The following is a 20,219-nucleotide window of genomic DNA, read 5'->3' on the forward strand; positions in this document are numbered from 1 at the left end:
CGTATCTCCGGTTGACTGCCACCGAATTTCGCCATGAGTGTAGACCAGGCCTAAATGTTGGAACAATGTAAAAATAAAATAGACGAAGTTGCCCCTGTATGATTCCCTGTATTTGCTAAAAACGTTCCAATTAAAGTTAGGTGCTGTTTGTCTTATTTTTCATAACTACAGTGTGCGGTTCAGTATCAAGCCACAAGGACAGAACGATGTTCAATATGTATATCACTATTTTCAAAGCTATATAAGAGGAATAACCTACACAAAGGGCATCTGTCCTTTAGAGCATTTCATTTTGTATCATTTCTTTCATTATTTGAAACTGGATCTTTTCATCTGCTGCATACCACAGAATAAGCTCTGTCAGGAATGGCTCCCTGACTGACTCTACAGTCTCCCTAGAGTCTGAAGTGAAAACTGCTTCTGAAGATCTGAGGCTAGAGCCTCCACTGATGTAAACCTGTGTAGCTTTATTGACTTCACTGGAGCGATGCCAATTTGCACTAATTGAAAAGCTGGTCCTGCTAGAAATAGCAGTACAGTAACAAGCCATTAGAGAAGGTGTTTGTTGAATCTAGCAATGACATTAACAGTGTAAGTTTTGCTTCTGTTAATAGCCCTCCAAACCACTGAGTCCAGTTTTCACTGTTAAATTCCATGCTACATGTATCACAAAATATACCATGAGGCCATGTAGCCTTATGTCCTCAAATAACCTCCCACACATTCCTACTTTAAACAAGAAAAGACTGAACGCCAACTCCAGCGCACAGCTGTAGCTCTGATTAATATAATGGAATGCAAGTAAGCAGCACATGCAGGGAAAGCATGTATAATAAATACAGCTGCAGTGCATTCCATGACAAACCAGTGAAAAGTATTACTTGCATTCATTTGTCCCACTGATTATAAAACTTGCTTTGGGTTTGTATATTTTTTACAGAACTGACCAACACTTTGAGAAGAAAATTAAGATAGCAATGTCTTATAGCTCTTAAAAGGTTTAAGGCCCAATCCAACTTCTATTGAAGTTTTTCCATTGACTTCAATGTAAGTAGGATTAGAGCCTTGCAAAACAGTGCAGTAGATAAAAGTAATATTTAGTTTCACATAATAAATATAATAATTCATAGATTTTTAAGGCCAGGTGGGACCATAATGATTGTGTAGCCTAAACTCCTTCATAACACAGCCCAAAGAAGCTCACCTAGTAATTTCTGAACTGAGCCAACAACTTCTGTTTGATATCTTTTAGAAAGATATCCAATCTAGACTAAAATACTTTAAGTGATGGAGAATCCACCACTTCATTAGGTAAGTTGTTCCAATGGTTAATTACCCTCACTGTTAAAATGTGTGTCTTATTTCCAGCCAGAATTTGTCTAGCTTCAACTTTCAACCATTGGATCTTGTTATTCCTTTTTTCTGCTAAAGAGCACTCTCCTATCAGAAGTCTCCTCTCCATTTAGATACTTATAGACCATGATCAATTCACCTCTTAGCCTTCTCTTAATAAACAAAATAGGTTGAATTTCTTAATATAAATCATGTTTTCAAACCTCAGATCATTCTTACAGTTCTTTCCTGACTCCTTTCCAATTTTTCAACATCCTTTTTCAAGTGGGGACACCAGAGCTGGATAAAGTATTTTAGCAATGGTCTCACTAATTCCACAAAGGGAGGTAATATCACTGCCCTACTACAACTTAATATTCCCCTTCCTATTCATCCAGTTGTCACATTTGCATGCTTAGCCACAGCATTTCTCTGGGATATCATGTTCAGTTGGTTATCTACCATGACCCTTAAGTCCTTCTCAGTGTCACTGCATGACCACCCCCAGGAAAAGCCTGTCATAGTAGGTGGGCTCTCCACTATCATGTACAAACTCAGATTGTCTGAAGAAGGAGAGAGAGCAAATCTGAGTCAAGGGCTCTTAGCTGAAAATGGCCTGCCCCTTGGCTCCCCCACACCATGTACATTTTTAGCTCACGTGCCTCAGCTGTTCCCAATGATTTGGTCGATATGTGGAGAGAAGCAGTTTGTAATTCAGCTAGGACCATTAAGGGGCTGAAGTGAACTTCTGGAAATGAGATGGCGGCCAGTACAGTCACTGGAGTATGTGTCATCTGCTCCACATGAGGAAGAGTATTCAATAAGTGGACAATCAAATTCTGCATGAACTACATTTCCTGAGAGATCTCCATGGAGAACCTGCAGTGTAGCATATTGTCAAGTCTGCAATAGCACAAGTCAAATTGCTTTATCACTATAGTGGTAGTGATTAAGGCCTCAACCAAGCCCTGTTGTGCTAGCGATGTACATCCTGCACATTTCATTTTCAATACAGAACATTTCCCCGACATTCAACCTCTGAAATGATTGTGCAGGGCAATTTTATCAGCCGGCTTTCTTTATAAATTGCTTCAGTTTTTCTATACATTCCAACAGAGATGAAGGAAGAAGAAAAAGAAGAAAAAAGAGAAAACCAGATAATTAAACAGTAACACCTTTTTTTCTGACGTTATCACTGCTCTGGCATCAAATGATAGTTCTGATCTGTTTCAAAATTCAAGATATGGTGTTTTTTGCTTTCTTCCAGTATTCTTAGCAATAGCACCTCTTCAGCATAGTTGCCTTCCTGAGCCGTGCTCTGCAGGGACCTCAATTTAAAGATTAAGCCACGGCCAAAATCACTCGGCATTCTGAGGCCGGGCTCACGTCACAGCCAAAGAAGTAGCAGCAGACTCAGAACGCACTGTACTGGGACCACCAGCAAGCTGCCGGAGCAGCAGTACTGGAGAGTGTTGGGTGTGTTTCGCCCCTCAATCACTTGGCTCCAGTGCCCCATTCCTTCCTTCCCCCAAGGCACCTCATGGGGCAGGCTCTCCCACAACCTGCAGACGGGAGAGAGAGAGAGAGAGAGAGAGAGAGCTGGTCTTCTCACAACCCTCCCTGGGCCAGGCACATGGCTCTAGTGATCAATTCCCCCTCTGGGGACAATATGTAGGGCAGGTCTTCCTCCAATTCTAAAGGGGAAGAGTGAAAAAGAGCCAGGCTGGGCTACGCTTCCCATCACATCCCAGACCCCGCTACTTCATTCAGGGAAAATAGCCTGCAGTAGCTCAAGCAGTAGCAATCTGTGTGTCAACGCTGACAGTTCTGTGTTCAGGCTCTGGTGGTGACTTGTGTGGGGTGGTATTACAGCTGATTGCTCTTTTTTTTAAGAAAACAAAAAATACACACACAGAACTATGTTAAAAGAATGTTATGTAGCTTGCGAACTCAAGCCCTCAAAAGCAAGGAAATCTCAGATATACAGTTGCCCATGAAGCCCTTGATTTGCCTCCCTTGTCTGATGCACAGTGGTAACAGTCTTTAATGACATGATCACGTACTGGTTTTTTTTTTCACAGCACCCAAGTCTTCTTCAGTGCATAGGATGGACATTCAAGGGGACAGACGTAAGATCACGCTGACAATGGTAAAACTGCCATTTCCTAACTTTCAAGTGCTTCATTCTTTGAATGTTGGCACTGAAAATGGAGGGCGCTTCTGAGAACCTGAATTCAGCAGGAGTGCAGAGAAGGGCTGTGTGTGAAACTCCTGGACTCCTGATCAGAGGAGGGTGGTAAAGGCAAAGCCTCTTCCCTGCTGGAGGCGCAGCTGGGCCAAATCTTAGTGGCATTGCGACCCGGCCTGCGGGGTCCCAGCCCCGCTCAGGTTTGCGTGTGCGGAAATAAGGTGTCTCCTAGAGCCCAGATCCTCAAAGATGTTTAGGCTTTGAGCGCTAGGCATGCGGCCACATTGGGCCTTTAATACCATCGCCATGGGGTGAAGGGTGCCAACATGGACCATCCAGCGAGGAATGCAAGCCTCTGCCCCCCACCCTGCCAACTGCTGCAGAGGCTCACCCCATTCCCAGTAACCTGCATCCTCCCTGCTGCCCCTTCCCCTCCCAGAGTTTCCCCTGCCCCGCCACTGTCTGGCAGTGCCTCACCCTCTTTCTGACCCCTTGGCTCATATACCCCCTCTTCCCCCCCAAATGTTGCCTAAGCTGCCCTTCTCTTTCCCCACCCTCCAGCCCTTTTGCCCTCCTCGGGACGCAGTTTGCCCCGCCGCCCCCAATCTGCCCCTCGCTCCTTTCCCATTTGCCCCCCTCCCCCGAGAGCCCAGCCTGCCGCTGCTGCGGGCAAGTCCGGGCAGAGCCAGGGCAGGGGCTTCAGCGGATGCTACTGAGCATGCTGAGCGCGAGACTGCCCCGGCCGGGCCCCCGGGGGCAGAGCCGAGCCCGGCGCGAGGGGGCGGCGGCCGGAAGGGGGAGCGGCGGGCCGGGCTTCCCCGTCCGACCCGCTGAGCAGCCGGCGCAGAGCAGGAGAGGAGCCGCCGCCGCCACTGCCACCGCCAGCCGCTGCCTGCCCCAGGCGCCGCGGGCAGCATGGCTCAGTGCGGGGGGAGCTGGCTGGCCAACGAGGGGGGCAAGCACCTCTGCCTGGTAGGACGCTGCGCGGAGCTCGCCGGCCCGGCGCTTTGGCGGCTCAAGTTTGCCCCGGGAAACTTTGAGCTCAGAGCCGCTCCCGGCCAGGGCTGAGCGCGCGGGGCTGCACGGGACCCAGCCGCCGGCGCGGTTGTGTCGGGTGTGCACGTGCGCCTTCCTGCCCGGCGCTGCACCGTAGCTGTGTGTGTGGGTGGGTGGGTGTGTGTATGTGCGCGCGGGGACACGTGCCGCCTGCCCCTGCCCTTCACCTGCGTGTGTGCAGCGCCCGGTCCCGTGTGTGCTGCCGGGCACATCGGCACGCGCGTTCCTGCCGGGCTCGGGTGGGCAGGGGACATTGCATGAGGTAGGGGGTTGGTGACGGTGTGTGTAAGTGCACACGTGTGTGTCTCTGCATGTTGCTTATGCGCGCGGTGTGAGCGAGAACGTGTGTGTGTGTGCAGAGAATGAACGTGCGGGTGGGTTTGCTCTGTGTTGTCTCTATCCTCTCTCTTGCGGGGTGGGGGAGACAAATAATGGATCTCGCCTGAAAACGTGCCTTCCCTTGCTTCGGTCTCAGACTTGGGCTTTCCCGTCACTATTTTTTGTTCCTCGGCTCTTTGAGAGCAGCATCTACCTCCGAAAGTTGGGTGAGAGACAGTGCTTCGCATGCGAGATGCTACAGCGAGGAGTGAATCTCAGATGCAAACTTTTGGGAGGTTGGCTGAGGACAAAAAGTTTTGCAGCCAGCAGCGGCTGCTTTTGTAATGTCTTTCGGCTCGTTTTCCCATTCGGCTTCAAAATCCTTAGAGAGCCCCTCGCGTGTGTGCTGTAAGGAAACACGGAGAGGGTCTGGTTTGTACATGCGCCTTTTACTTACATGTATTCTTGTCTTGTTCGTTTTAGCTTTTCTGGCTCTCCCTCAATGTGTGGCTCTTCTGGAGAACCTTCCTGTTGTACTACCACGGGCCGCAGTACTACTACTTACATCAGATGCTAGGTGTAAGTGATCCACACAGTGCCCTTTCTTTTGCCAAGGCTGTGGGGTGGAGTGCTGGGGACAGAAGAGTTTTGCTGTGGGAAGAATTGCTTAGTAGCCCTTGAAGGTGGGGGACAGTGGAGGATCAATAAGAAATGTGTTTATTATATTGTTGAAATCCATTTGGGGATAGCAAGTTGATAGTGTTGAGAGCAGTCTCCGTGTTGGAGTGAATGAAGGGTAGGAGCCCGTCAAGTGGCTAGGAAACCCAGCTACAGGCATGCTTACAAGATTTGACACAAACATAATAATGACCAGGGACTTTAGTTTTTAGTCATCATAACTTTAGCCAAGCTTGTGGGCTTGTTCACTGGTGAGCTCCTATGCCAGTTCTCATGATGTATATTTCTTAGGGGAGTTGTTTTATTAATGATCTCAGTCTTTCTGCCTCCGCATCTCATTCTCATGGTTCCTGTGTGCGTGGTTAATAAATAATTATAAGCCATATAATTTTTTGCCTTAACTTCTGGCTATCAGTGTCAAAAAGAGTGGCAGTTCTGCTATCTGCTATGTAGTGCTGACTTCTCCACTTTGCCTTAGCAATGTTGACCCACAAGAAACAGTTTCTAGGTGGTCAGATGTAGGTCTCTTTCTTTATTGAAGCTATCAGTAGTTTGTAAGTAGGTACAATTAGCTTGCATTGTAAAATGTCCAGAGGGAATGTGTAAAGGGGAAAAATATGAGCAAAATTGATCTGTCAATGTCTTAATCCCCCATGCATAAAATGGGGTATAATAGCACTCCCCTACCTCACAAGGGTTTGTGAGCACACATTAAAGGTAATGAGGGGCACAGATACTAAGCTAATAAATAGGACCGCAGAGAGATCTATTAGTCAGAGGCTGATGAGAAAAGAAGAAGTTCCTGGTTCTCATTCAGGAACACAGCCTGAGTATGAATCCCAGCATTCTCTCCGTTACTGGGGACAGAGAGGTGCTTGTCACCAAAGTTCTTTGTCTGTGACTACTAACTTTAATCCCTTGTCCAGGAGGTGTTGTGTGTATTATATATATATATATATATATATATATATATATATATATATCAAGCCATGCTTACATTAAACTTAGTAAATAAAACCTATATTTTTAAGCAGAGAGAAAAGCATGGGAATAATTTCTTAACAGCTGAACAGTGCCTTTTTTTTTTTTTTTGCCCATTATTTTTGGATAACTCAAAATGGCCAAATAGTCATTAATGGAAGAAATTAGGGACTCGTTGGAAGATTATTACATAACCAATAATGGAATCGGAAAGAAAAATGCTGTTTCATCCTTTAGCTACACTGGTACTGCTCCATATAGCATTTTCCAATACATTATTTTGTCGTCTTTATTTCTTTCTTGGAATATGTTCCAGATGGTACAATGGCTTGTTCTGCTGCTGCTTTATCATGGTAAAGATTTTGCTATTTGAGGCCAAATTCTCCCCTCAGTTTTCTGGTGCAACTCCGTTGAAGTCTGTTTTTCTCACGGAAGTCTGGAGGGAATTAGACATCGTGAAACTTTGTTTGCTTTAACATAATATTTTGTATTTAATTGCCTTGTAACCAAGGGATGCCAGATGTGTTTATTAGTCTGCTTCTTCCAGTAGGTGTTTCTTGTAGCAAAAATTGTTACTAATTGACCTGAAGCTTTTATTTTTTCCTTTGTTATTTAAACGCATCTTGCTGTATTGGGATTTCACAATATTGTTTAAGGCTTTAATCCATGTGTGTCCAGATGTCATCAGAGTCCATGTCTGATTTGGAGGCAAGTTGCTGCCTAGTATAATGTTCTATCTGCCTTCTCTTTCTGCCATTCTAGTGTTTTGCAGTTTCTTTTAACCCTTTTTCCTCTCTTCTCAGACTTTTTTGGATAGTCCACAATTGAACAATATTATTAGGGTTATCATCTGTTAAGAACCAACAAAGAGCTCATTCTTTGAACTGTACAGATCTTTAACATTCATTGTTTGCTTTCTTAATTCTTTTCCATTGAAGTGGCCGTACTCCCATCAAGGGTGTTCATACAACCATTTTTTGGGAGACCTCTTGCTGTTGTGCTGCCTCTGATGCAGCTTCATCCATAGTTGCAACATTGGGAGCATTAATTCAGACTGGGCTCAGATACCCACCAGCATTTTTACCACTGTATCCTCTAGAACAGTGGTTCTCAACCAGGGGTACATGTATTCCTGGGGACACATAGAGACCTTCCAGGGCATATATCAACTTATCTAAATATTTTCCTAGTTTTACAACAGGCTACATAAAAAGCACTAGTGAAGTCAGTACAAACTAAAATCTCATACAGACAATGACTTGTTTATATTGCTCAATGTACTATGTACTGAAATGTAAGTACAATATTTATATTCCAATTGATTTATTTTATAATTGTATGGTAAAAATGAGAAAGTAAGCAATTTTTCAGTAATAGTATATTGTGACTCTTATATTTTTTGTCTGATTTTAAGTGAGGTGAAACTTCAGGGTACACAAGACAAATTAGACTCCTGAAAGGGGTACAGTAGTCTGGAAAGGTTGAGAACCACTGCTCTAGAACTGTGGTAAAAATGCCAGAGTCCTGTCTAATTACCATTGCAGCTTAGATACTGTGGCGAAGAGCACAAAGTACTTACACAGAAGAGAATAGGTGTAGTGATAGCTGTACAATGGAGGGATATTTCACTCATTAGTCTAACATAGACAAGGTCTTCGAATGAATATAGACACAATAAACCTCGAAGATCTAACTTTACTCTCAACCAGTTTTGCCATGGTTGGTTAACTCCCCAAGCCTGAGATGAGTAAAGTATGTTTCGTGGTCATTCCTGATGGTTACATTGCAGTCTATGTGATCAGGTGCACCTAATGATGAAGGAGGATGAATTCAACACAAATATGGAAAAAAGGGGTGGGGGGAAGGGGGAAATCCCAGGAATTGCAGTACTTCTCAATAAACCATGACCCAGACTGCCAATAGGATCAGAGATCGAAACATCTCAGAAGAGAAGCCTCTTTGGGCATGATCCTACAATCTGTGTCCTCTGAGGTTCTGAATGCCCTTCTTTCACAACTGACTCAGTGAGAATTTACAGCACACAGCATCTGGCAGGATCGTCCCTTCACAGTCTTCTGGTAAAGAGTGTATAATAGGGTCCCACTCTTCAGAAAGGAACTGTGTTTCTTCAAAGGGAGTGTGATATAAAATGCCAACATACCTAGAACGATACTAAATGCATGTGTCACACAGGAGTACTGACAAGAGGCTGATCTTTATTTCCTGGCTTCATGTCACCTGCTCTGGGTCAGGACTACAAAAGGTTAATGTTCCTATCCTATAAACAGGTCACTGCCCCTGAGCATTGTTACATCTTCCCTGTTTTTGAAAAATAAAATGCAAATAAAATCCTAGATCAGCCAAACCAGTCTCTCCCTCCCCCAAACTACTATGGCTAGGTAATAAAACACACACAGATTTCTAGGCAGGAGATCAGTGTAGACTTTGATGGCTTCTGTTACACCTCTGACAGTGACTGTTGTTTTGTTCGGGTAGATGGTGTCATTGTCTCCAGCAGAGTTGCAGTGCTCATATGCTTAGGTGCAAGTAACATATATAATGAGTACATGCTCTGAATGTGAAGAAAGAAACGGACAAAAAAACCCAAAACAAACCCATGGCCTGGATGAATGGGTTCCAAGTGGCGTGGAAGGAAAATGACTCATGCAGTTAGCCACAAGAATTTAGAGCTTCAGTATTGGTATGAAGACCATTCCCCTGGGTTGGGGAAGGAACTAAATCTGATGCGGACATTTGCTCTTTCCTCTCCCTACCCTAATTTGCACTGCATCAAGACCAGATTCTGATCTCAGTTACACCAGAGTAAATTTAGAGTAATTCGATAGTTACTCCATATTTACCCCAGTGTTACTGAGATCAGAGTCTGGTCTCTAATTTTTATTTTTTATATATATATTAACAAATAACATTAAATATAGATGTCTGTAAATATATGACCATGTGTCAAACATTTAAAAACTGTATGACTCCAGTGTGCACCCAGTGACTTTAAATAACTTTAAAAGAATTGCAATTAATTGAGGTTGGGATTACATAGCTCTCTGCCTCCAAAGCATCCTCTTTTAGGAACAAGTACAAGCTTAAAATGAGGTGCTAAAACGTTCTGGTAGATTTTTTCCCTCTTACTTCCATTTTCTGGAAATAAATAAATCTATCCAGAAAAGAAATTTTTTCGAGTTCCAACCAAATTTGGTGGACTCTAGGGGTATGAATAAGTTTTATTTAACAAGCACCTGATTTTAACAAAGCTCAAATTCCAAACTTCTCTTTCATCCCAGATTATGAGGTCTGTGACATTTGCATTTACTCTGTGATCAGGAATAATGCAAGAATACTCTGTATAAACAAAAGTCAAGTAAGTAAAAATTAAGTAAGCATACAGTGAAGTTTGCCTTATCCACAGAAATCCTACACACAATTTTGACTCAGAGAAACTGACTGCTAAGGCATGGATGGAAGTTCACTGATGGACTCTTAGTCTTGGTCCTTCTATTTTGTGCTCCAAGATTGGTTTAAAATGTGAAATAATACCCTACTCATTGAGGTCTTATCTGTGATCTCCCTTCTAATGTCTTCTCTGAACTTAATATTAGGTTTCAATGCATGCGGTTGTGATGTTAACTTTCATCTTAATTGATAACTTTGCCTGAAAACATTAGATGTACCCTTAGTCTCTCTGTGCCTCAGTTCCTCATCTGTAAAATGGGGAGGATAGCACTTCCCTAACTCACAGAGGTATGGTGAGGAAAAATACATGACAAGTTTGTGAAGTGCTCAGATATGATGATGGTGGAGGAGCAGTTAAATACTGAGAGACAGAGGACTTCTAGCAGCAGCTGGTTGGTTGGCTTCCTCCTTTTGCTTTTGCAGGAAACAATTTAATGTGCTACTTATGTGAAATAATATCTTCTCTTTCTAGACAATGCCAGCGTGCCAGGGGATGAGAGAGGACTGTATGTCTGCTATTAGATAATTAAATGAGGCTATGTTCCCCTCTTAAACTAACAATTTGTCTTGGGGCAAGAATCTTCTCTTCCTCTATCACTGTTTCAAAATCCAAAGGTCCACTCTATTGAGCCATTTGTTACTACATGATAATTTTAATGTTGCCCCAGGCAACACAAAGGAAGTTGAGAGACCATTTAGATATCACTTGCAAAGAATTAGGTTCATGGAGACATTTTTGAGCTTTTGGATGTCAAGGAAATTGCCAAGGATGCTGGGAAACCAGGATTGTTACCTCTTCACTTTTAAAAAATGCCTGGGATCTTTAATGACTACAAGTGGTTTAGATCATACTTTTATGCCTCATCAAGAAGACAGCACCTCCTGTAATGTTACAGTGGATGTAGTCTTGTAGACATGTGCCTATGTGAATTATAAATGAGAAGTGTATGCTAATTATTTTATTTATTTGAGTGTGTGTGTGCATGGGCATATGTATAGACAATATTAGAACCAGTAGAAAAATTGTATTTTCCACAAAAATGTTTAGAAAGAAATGACAAATCTTCATTTTTTTTCCAAAACTCTTCAGTTTTTTTATTTTATTTTTCAACTAAACGTAAACTAAACCCTTCCCCCCAGTTTTCCTTCTTTCCCTTTTCTCCTTTTCCTTTCTTTCCCCTCCCCACCCCCAACGAAAGTGAGGAAAAACCTGAAATTGTTTTGATTACATTTTAGAAAAAAGCTTTTTTTTTTTTTTTTTTTTTTTTTTTTTAAGGACAAAAATTTTAATCAGCCATAACCTATACATTTATATTTATAGTTTTTAATTTTATTTTATTTAATTTTAGTTTTAAAATACACATACATAAAACCTATGCAAAAATGACTTGTCTTTTACCATGTATACTTTTTTATTCTCTTTTTATTTATTTATTTATTTATTTTTTTAATCTGGTGTGCGAGATGTTGTGTTTCTACAGAAGATCCTTAGGAGTAGAATTTCTTTATCTACTGACAGCCTGACTGCATCTTTTGTAATAGCTAACAGAAAAATGATAATTCAAATCAATAAGTGGGAAAGCTACTGCAAATTGCTGAATTTTGTTAATTAGCAAATGAATGAGCAAACACAATAGAAGGATAAAACAACAAAATACATGGTTAAGGCATCGCATTGTTTAGGTTTAATTACTTAGGATCCAAGTGGATCAGTAAATGTTATGTAGCATATTTTATAAAAACTTTTGTGAAGCACTATTGCTCCCAGCTATCAGATCCTCACTGCTGATTTGGGGTCCAAATTAGGGAATGTGCATATTAGCACCGTGTGAATTGGTGAGGACCTACTGTTCCAACAGTCTCTGAAACCTTACAATTATTTCCATTTTAGATGAATTATTTTATGACCTTGTTCTTTGACTCATTTATCACAAAGTCACTGAATTTTAGTTAGGCAGCTAATGAGGATCTTCATGCTTCTTTCCTCCTCTTAACTATGACTGTTTAACCCCTCTGTTCACATAGAGGTTGATTGTTCCATTGACATGAGTATTGCTTTTGATTTATTTCATTCCATGTGCTTGTGAGCATTGCTTAGGATGGCAATTCTTTCCAGATGAAATGTCACCTTTTGACATACAAAGGGGCCAGTCCAACTTGTACTGAAGTCAAAGTAAGTCTTTTCATTGACTTTGGTGGGAGTTGGATCAGGCCCACGATTAGGTCAACTAATCTTCATAGTAGATTAAACTCTTCCTTTATGCAGCTAGGGGCAGAGCTATAGCTATGGTTACTTATGGGACTGAGTCCTGTCCCACATAAAAATCTTCCAGATTCTTCTGCTTTCAGGGGCAACAACTGGGCATCTCCAAGCTCCTCTAGGGAAGAGCAAAGAATTCTTTTAATTACTCTATGGGGTCTTCAAACTTGTTCCTTTGGGACAAATTTAATTCACTTAGTAAAGCCACCCTAATTTTTGACACTATGGGGAAAAATGAATCTTCCATGAAGGGGAAGAAGAGAGAACACCACATGGAAGGCCAGAACTGTAGATTTCCTGGTATTCTGAGAGCATCAGGATGCCACAGTCTTAACAATATAAAGAATGTATCAGGAACATGGGAATTCTGCAACATTGATTGATGGTTGAGGAGGTAATACTGTAATATATCATTTGTTACAATCTATCAGAGCCCCCCATGACCATAGTATCTGAGCCCCTCACAGTCATTAGTGCATTTATCCCCACAACTCCCCTATATGTTAGGGAACTACAATTATTTATATATAGGGGTAACAGAGGCATACAGAGCCCAAGGTCACATAGGAAGCCTGTGGTAGAACACGGAACTGAATCTGGGTCTCCCAAGTCCTAGCCTAGCACCCTACCCATTGGACCATCCTTTCTCTCTGTAATCTGACTCTTGCTGTGTTTGTTCAGCTAGGATTGTGTATTAGCAGAGCTTCAGCATCTGTCCTCAACCTCAACTGCAGTCTGGTCCTTTTACCGATGTGCCGTATTCTCCTGGCCTTCCTCAGAGGATCTCGGAAGGTAAATCACATTTAGAATACAACCACTCAACATGAACCACGCACCATATAGATAGAATCTGAAGAAATATTACCAAGGCTACAATACATACATACTTAGTTTATGCATTTGTTTGGCTGTATATAGTGCAAGCTTTGGTGAGTAAGGCCATGTTGTGCCTGTGTGCACAATAAGAGTGTACGCAAGCGACGCCTCTTTACCCCCTTTTTCCTCTCTTGCTGGTGTATCCTTTGAATATCAGGACTACACCTTCCTACCTTACCACAGAGAAAAGTGGGCTGTGGGGCTGTGGCCCCACCCCAAGCCATGCAGTGAGGAAATGCCGACAGGTGGATATACCCCCCTTATTCTGCAGCTCTATGCTGCCTCCAGTGCCAGCTAAATGATTGAATCCCATTGTGTTGGGCATAATGGAAAAAAAATTGACAAACGAAAGAAGGTTTGGTCTCTGTAAATATCCAGTAAACAATAATTTCCATAGGTTGTGACTCATTAGCTGCTTGTGACAAAAATCTAAGTAACGCTATTGAAGTAGTACAGACTTACTGGATGCCTGAGGCAGTTTTTGGATGGTTGCAAATTAAAGATACCTGCTGTCCTCTGTCCCGGTGACTGACAATGATAGGAATGCACAGTGTATACAAATACCTTATCCTGTGTTGTTGGTCATTTACATTACAAAAGTTCATCCACTTTCAGTGTATCCTAGGGCCAGAAGGGGCCATTATGCTCCTCCAGTCTGATCTCTTGAATAACTCAGGCCAAAAAACCTCTTCCTGTAGCTTCTGCATCAAGCCCATGGAGTTACTTTATTGTCCCTAATCCTGTTCCTACTAAATATAGGTGTTGTGATAAAATAGCATTAAACCTCATATAAAAGTTATTTTTACAAATAAATCACATCTAGAACATCAATTACTTTTAACTTCATTTTCCATTGCTTCATTTTAGAAGACAGATTGCTTGAATTCTTCTTTTACTAGGTTGCCAGCAGGAAAACAAGAAGGCTGTTGGATAAAAGTAAAACTTTCCATGTAACATGTGGTGTTACTATATGTGTCTTTTCAGGTAAGATTTTATTGTGCTGAGCACTAGCTCATGTGGGAAGCACATGAAACAATATGAGTCACTTGTGGTTTTTCTTGTGCAGTATGTTTTGGGGTAGTTTTTCCCTGTGTTTCTTTGTTTAGATGTGTGAGTGTTTTTCTCAGACATTTTTGAAGCTTGGGATCTAAATCTGGGTGGAAATTTTCCTTAAAAGTTACAGGTTCTGAAGTGTCAATTCTTATTTCATATATGAAATGAGATTAAAAGCTGCTATCATAACTGATTCAGACCACATATAGTCAATTTAAATGAGGAGCATGGATGTTAGAGATGAAGACCTATTGCAAACGTGGGCAGTGTACAGGTAAATATCACAAAATATTGCCATTTTCAATGAAGTATTAAGGACTTGGACACAGTCCTTTGATTAATTCTCCCAATCAGAGAAATGTAATGGGAAAAGAAATTACAATATGCTAAAACATTCAAAATGTGTTGTATTTTCATATCAGTCTCTCTCACCTAGTACAAAAATAGCATATGGTTTCCTAGGATTTGATCTTGTTTCTCCTGAAGTGAATGGGTGTTTTCCAATTGACTTCAGTCACAGCTGGAAAAGTTCCATAAAGAAGGTTCTTATATAAAATCTGTAGGTCAGTAAATGTAATGTTCCAAATATGCAAATGAAAATGATGAATGGGTAGTTCATATATAAAAGCTAGGAGTATGATAGACTAAATTAAAATGATGGAATCAGCCCAGTAAATCACTTGGGACCCAGATCTACAAGCTCATATATGGAAGAGTGGGGATCCACCTACACATATGGCTATCATAATCAGGGCCTTCACGTGACCTTCAAAATGCAGCTTAGTGAACTGAGTTTTGTTCTGTTTTATAGTCTTACATGTTGCCGCTCACCTGGTAAATATCCTTAACTTCTCTGTGAACTATAATGAAGAATTTTTGGCACTAAATGCAGCAAACTATCGTGGTGAGGTGGGTGATCTATTCTTTTATATTTTCCTTGAAATAGATGTGTGGTGCCTTATAATTTCCATAAGTGATTTATGTATTTATATGATTTATGTCTTGTATACTGTGAAAATGCAGTATCATGATGATTTTTTTTCTCTTCCTTTCGATGGCTAGCGCACTTGATTGGGAGTCAGGAGACCTGGCTATGCCACTGACTTTTTGTGTGACCTTGAGCAAGTTACTTCACTTATTTATTTATATTTATTTGGTTTCCTCCCCCCCCAAAAAAAGGGGGGGGGGGGAGAAAGACAAAGAATAAAAAAGTAAAGGAATGGAAAGGGAAGGAAAAGGAGAGCAACAGCTCAGTTTTCATCCACTAGGAATTAATCAAATATTTCTAAAAAGTTACTGTATCTTTGAAAATTTGTTCTGAGGTCCCTCTTCTCCAAAATGTTGCCTCCTCTTCATCTGTCAGGACAACCAAGTTGCTGAGCCAAGGTTCTATCCCTGGAGGCAGTCTGCTTTTCTGTCTATGTAAAATGAGTTGTTTGGCCACAAGCTGCTCTAGAGAACCAAGCTTTCCATGAAGGTGGAGAGGTTCCAGGATGATGGGATCATTTTTAAGGAGGTGTCCATTGTCATGTTAATCCTCCTACCTACTTCACACCAAAGGATGGACAGTACCCAAACATATGAGCCAGTGTGGCTGTGGGTGACGCACATCTGCAGCGGCAGTCTCCACCACCTCCTTGCTGTGTGACTTTCAGCAAGTCACTTCACTCTTCTATGCCTCATTTTTCCCTGCCCTCACTGCTGCTGGACAGGCCTTGTTGAACCATTTACACTGGTATCATTAGCTCCGTCGTTAAACCTTATACAATGGGACAGGCAGGAAAATAGATGCTGCATTTGCAGCATTAAGCAGACAGTGTAATGTGCACATGGATTGAAGGATGACCAGATTTAGGCCAGTCTTGCTCTCATTCAAGTCAATGGCCAAACTGCTATTGATTTGAATGGGAACAGTATCAGATACTTTTATTGTGGCTTTAGTTGTCTGCCTGAATTAGGCTGGAAGCTGATTTCTGCTTGCAAAATGATGTACTCAGCTGACTTTTCTATCTCTCTCCTCAAGCCATATCAGAATATAGAGTACAAGATCATTTGTGGGAAACACTCTGGCCTTAGGAAGTCTTAAAGGCTCGTTCTGCCTTTCCTCTGCCTATGGGAGTCATGCACCCACAGGCTTCCCCACTGTGCATTGCTCCCTAAACCCTTCTTTGGGTGGTAGGCTACTCCCAAAGTGGTGGTGGAGTAGGAATAATTTAGTGTTTGAGGTCAGCATTAAATTACGCTCACAGAATCCTTCTGAAGTTGAGTGGAGGAATGATTCCAGAATGATTGTCTCCTTTGCTACATACTTGCTTGTTCCCATAATGCCTCCCTCTTATCCATGATCCTCATGGACCTAATCTTCACTACAAAAAAAGGTATGTTCTTAACTTGAGTTAACTAACCTGAGGCAAAATCCTAGTAGAGGCAAGGTAGTTGGTAGTTTTCACATGAGTTAGCAGGTTGAGTTAAAGCCTATGGAGGAGTCTAGTCTTTAACTCAACCTACTAACTCATGCAAAAACGACTAACTGCTTTGCCTCCACTAGGATTTTATCTCCAGTTAGATCATAGTACGTGTACCCCTAGGGGTACGTGAGACACAGGCAGGGGGTACCCCAGGAAAAACAGCGTGAAGGGGAGGCGTGCGGCAGCTGCCGGCTTCTGGGGGGGGCGTGCGGCAGCTGCCGGCTTCCCGCCCAGTCACAGGTCCCAGCTGGCAGGCGGGCGGCAGCTTGCGCAGTCCTGGGAAGCAGGGCTGCAGCTGCCCGCTTCACGGCCGGTCCCGGTTGGGAGGTAGGCAGCAGCCGCCAGCTTTTGGGAGAGGTGGGTGGCAGCCACCTGCTTCCTGCCAGGTCCCAGCTCTGAGCTGGTAGGTGGGCGGCAGCCCCCCACTTCCCTCCTGGTTACAACTCCCAGCCAGGAGGCAGGCGGCAGCCGCTAGCTTCTGGGGTAGGCGGGCAGCAGCCCCCTGCTTCCTGCCGGGTCCCAGCTCCCAAGTGGGAGCCCGGTGGCAGCCTCCTGCATCTTGTGAGCTGGGCGGCAGCCACCCACACCCCAGCTCCAAACCGAGGGACATCCTCCAGCACCCCGGCTTGAAGATGGGCAGCAGCCGCCTGCCCACATCCCTGGGTCCCAGCTGGCGCAGAAGTCTCCTCTGCCCCAGCTCGGATTGGGTGGCAGTTTCCCACCTCCTGGGCTGGCAGCCAGGCAGCAGCCACCTGCAACTTGCCCAGGGGGCAGCCCCCCTCCCTGGCTCAAAGCCCAGTGCCCAGAAAACTTGTCAATTTCACTGCTGTATGACAGCCCCAGATTTTACCAGTTGCCTCTTTTCCTGTCTCTCTCTTTCTCGCCCTCCTTCCTTCTCTCTCTCTCACCCCTTCCTCCTCTCAAATCTATGGCAAAAAATTTGGCATGGTGCTTTATATTCCCCAGCATTGGCATGCCGCTCAAAGCCTCCTAGCTTTGGCCAACATTACCTCTAGCCCAGGTACGTACTTGAATTGTGCACCCCAGGTGTAAAGGTGGTAACCCTACCCACACTAGATCTGACATCTGTCATATCACGGCCTTATATACTCCGCCCTTCTTCCAACATATAGTTCACATTAGTCTGTAAATATAAAATCCCTTGGAAAATTGAGTGTTGGGGGTACTTATTAAAATTTTCGGAAGTTATGGGGGTACTTGCTTCTTAAAAGGTTGAGAAACACTGAGTTAGAGAACTCGAATTAAGAACACACCATTTTTTTTTCTGGTGAAGATAGGGCAGAGAGGGCTTCCGTAGGATCAAGGAGATTATGGAAGCATCCTGCAGTGTTGGCTCTCCGCCCTTTTTCCCTCCCCTCAGATCTGCTGCTCTTCCCCACTCTCTGCCTTCAGGGAACTGGAGAGAAGCATTTGGCCTGATATTGTGAACTCCTTGAGGCAGACACAGTAAGCTCAGTCCTGCTGCCATTGAAGTCCATGACAAAATTCCAGTTGACTTCACTGGGGAGCAACAATAGCTGCCCCTTGTCTTTATATTCAGCTTTACAATCTTTAAATTCCCTAAAACCATTCGGAAGCTAGAGAAAGTAGTTTTTTAAAATGATTATCTATGAAAGTAGAGAAACATCTGATTATCCCATTACTCTGCTTTCTTATTCAGTGTGCAGTTGGTTTTTGCACGGCTGGCAAAAGGTTCAGTTTACATTGACAGAGGTTAGTTGGCATTGTTATCTATTACCAGTTATACAGGCCATTTTTACAGGCAGGCTTAGAGGTCGACTGGCGTATTGAGGCATGTGGAATTTATGAGCAGTTTCTTATAATTAGATTAAGGGATATAAAATGATAAATATCAACTGTTTGTTTTGCCTCTGTTTTTCAGGACCCCAGGAAACTCCTTTTCACTACTGGTAAGTTGGTGATGTTCTCTATGGAACAGATAAGCAGATTAATTGGTTTAGGTTTCATGTTGCAGTAAAACCAGAAATATATTGTCAGCCAGAACAGTCACAGACAATGGTCTCATTTTTGCCCGCAGTTCCCATGGAAGTCAGTGGGATTTACCTCCATGTCTCTAGGCATGGAGCTGGGATCACAGTGTTCCTGAGTGATCTTTAAGTTCTTTCACTGTATCCACGTAGTAACATACAGGTGATCTTAGGGACCTATCCTGCTCCTATTCCAGTCAAAAACCAAACGTCCATTGACTTCAGTGAGAGAAGGATGAGGCCTTTAGTTTTCGGAGAAGAGAGAAAATAAAGCAAAGGGTGGTCCCTCTAGAGCCTCATCCCATGGAGTAACTTTGATGGAGACTTACCAACTGCTGTAGCTGGATGTCGAGGCAGACGGAGTAATTGGGGATGGTAGGGTTCAGTTTGTTGCTCCACGTTAATACAGGTCGCTCAGTAAATCTCTCCTAATATTTAGAAGAGGGGTGAGTCTCTGAGGGAGGCGAACTGAAGGGCTAGTTGTAGCCTGAGCCAGAATTAAGGGGCTTTTTTGGGCAAGTGACCCACTTCATCTGCTTTCCTGTCCTTTATGGATAGCCCAGTCCTGCAAGGCTTAGTGACTTCAAGGTACTGAGCAGCCTCAACTTCTCTGCCCATCTTCAGTGTGAGTTGAGGGTGTTCAGTCCCTTAGAGGAGATATTAACCGTAAATGAAGGGAAAGCTTCTGCCTCACAGAATATTCGTGGATAATAACTCGCCACCCCCAACTCCAGATGGCTGCAAGGAGAATCTCACTATTTTAAAAAGAAAACTGTGATCTAGTTGAGGATGTATGTTACTGGTTCAGTAACCTTGACCAGAATATTTAGAAAACAGGCATTAAATATAATGGCTTGAAAATGTGTTGCTCTATTATCTGCAGCCCAAATAAAATAAAATAAATGGAATTGTTTGCTGTTTCTCATCATCATGCTCCAGACAAAATATTTAGTTTCTGCATTTATGTTATGCAAATCTGACATTTGTTACGCCAAGCACATGGAGAGATGAACCTGGGTTTGCTTACCCAGTAGTCAGGAAGTAGGAGTTATAGAAATCCTTGGAATGGTATGAGCAATATCTTCAAAGCTGTTGTTCTGTACGATTCAGTGGAAAATGGTTAGTTTCAGACAGTGATTCTGCATAATATTAAAACTAAATTTCTGGATTATCCAATGTTAGAAAAAGAAATATAACCAAAAAGCAGACTGGTTCTCTCAGCTGGTTTATGTAAGGATCAGTTCAACTTTAGAATGATTCAACTGCGACATAGGAACAAGCAATTATAATCCTAAAAATAAATGAGCAAAGAGGTTTTATCTGCATGCACATGACAGAGAACAATGTGCTTGCATTATGGAATGGATTCCTTGGCTCTGATGATGCAGGCATTCCTCAATAAGACACAATGCCCATTGGCACCTAACGGTCTAATTCTCCACTGCCTTTCGCCTTGTGCAGCCACCTCTGTGCAGAGTGAAGACAGAATACTACAATATTAATTTGGTAGGGTTTGATGTGAGACAGCATAG

At 42.9% G+C, this 20,219-nt stretch overlaps 1 protein-coding gene across 2 annotated transcripts in view; it reads left to right on the top strand.

The window, feature by feature from the left end:
* Nucleotides 1–4,131: 4,131 nt before the first annotated feature.
* Nucleotides 4,132–20,219, top strand: part of NOX4 (NADPH oxidase 4) — a 151,870-nt gene continuing 135,782 nt past the window's right edge. For both annotated transcript variants that reach the window (XM_067568518.1, XM_067568527.1), the window contains exons 1-6: nucleotides 4,132–4,492; nucleotides 5,378–5,473; nucleotides 12,963–13,073; nucleotides 14,057–14,141; nucleotides 15,022–15,119; nucleotides 18,582–18,609. In XM_067568518.1, the coding sequence (XP_067424619.1) occupies nucleotides 4,436–4,492; nucleotides 5,378–5,473; nucleotides 12,963–13,073; nucleotides 14,057–14,141; nucleotides 15,022–15,119; nucleotides 18,582–18,609 (475 nt within the window). In that variant the 5' untranslated portion in view covers nucleotides 4,132–4,435. The remainder of the gene's footprint in view (nucleotides 4,493–5,377; nucleotides 5,474–12,962; nucleotides 13,074–14,056; nucleotides 14,142–15,021; nucleotides 15,120–18,581; nucleotides 18,610–20,219) is intronic.

Source organism: Emydura macquarii, unplaced genomic scaffold (assembly GCF_026122565.2).
Source record: "Emydura macquarii macquarii isolate MOO-44397 ecotype Brisbane River unplaced genomic scaffold, CSIRO-AGI_Emac_v2 contig_318, whole genome shotgun sequence".
NCBI classification, from domain to species: domain Eukaryota; kingdom Metazoa; phylum Chordata; order Testudines; family Chelidae; genus Emydura; species Emydura macquarii.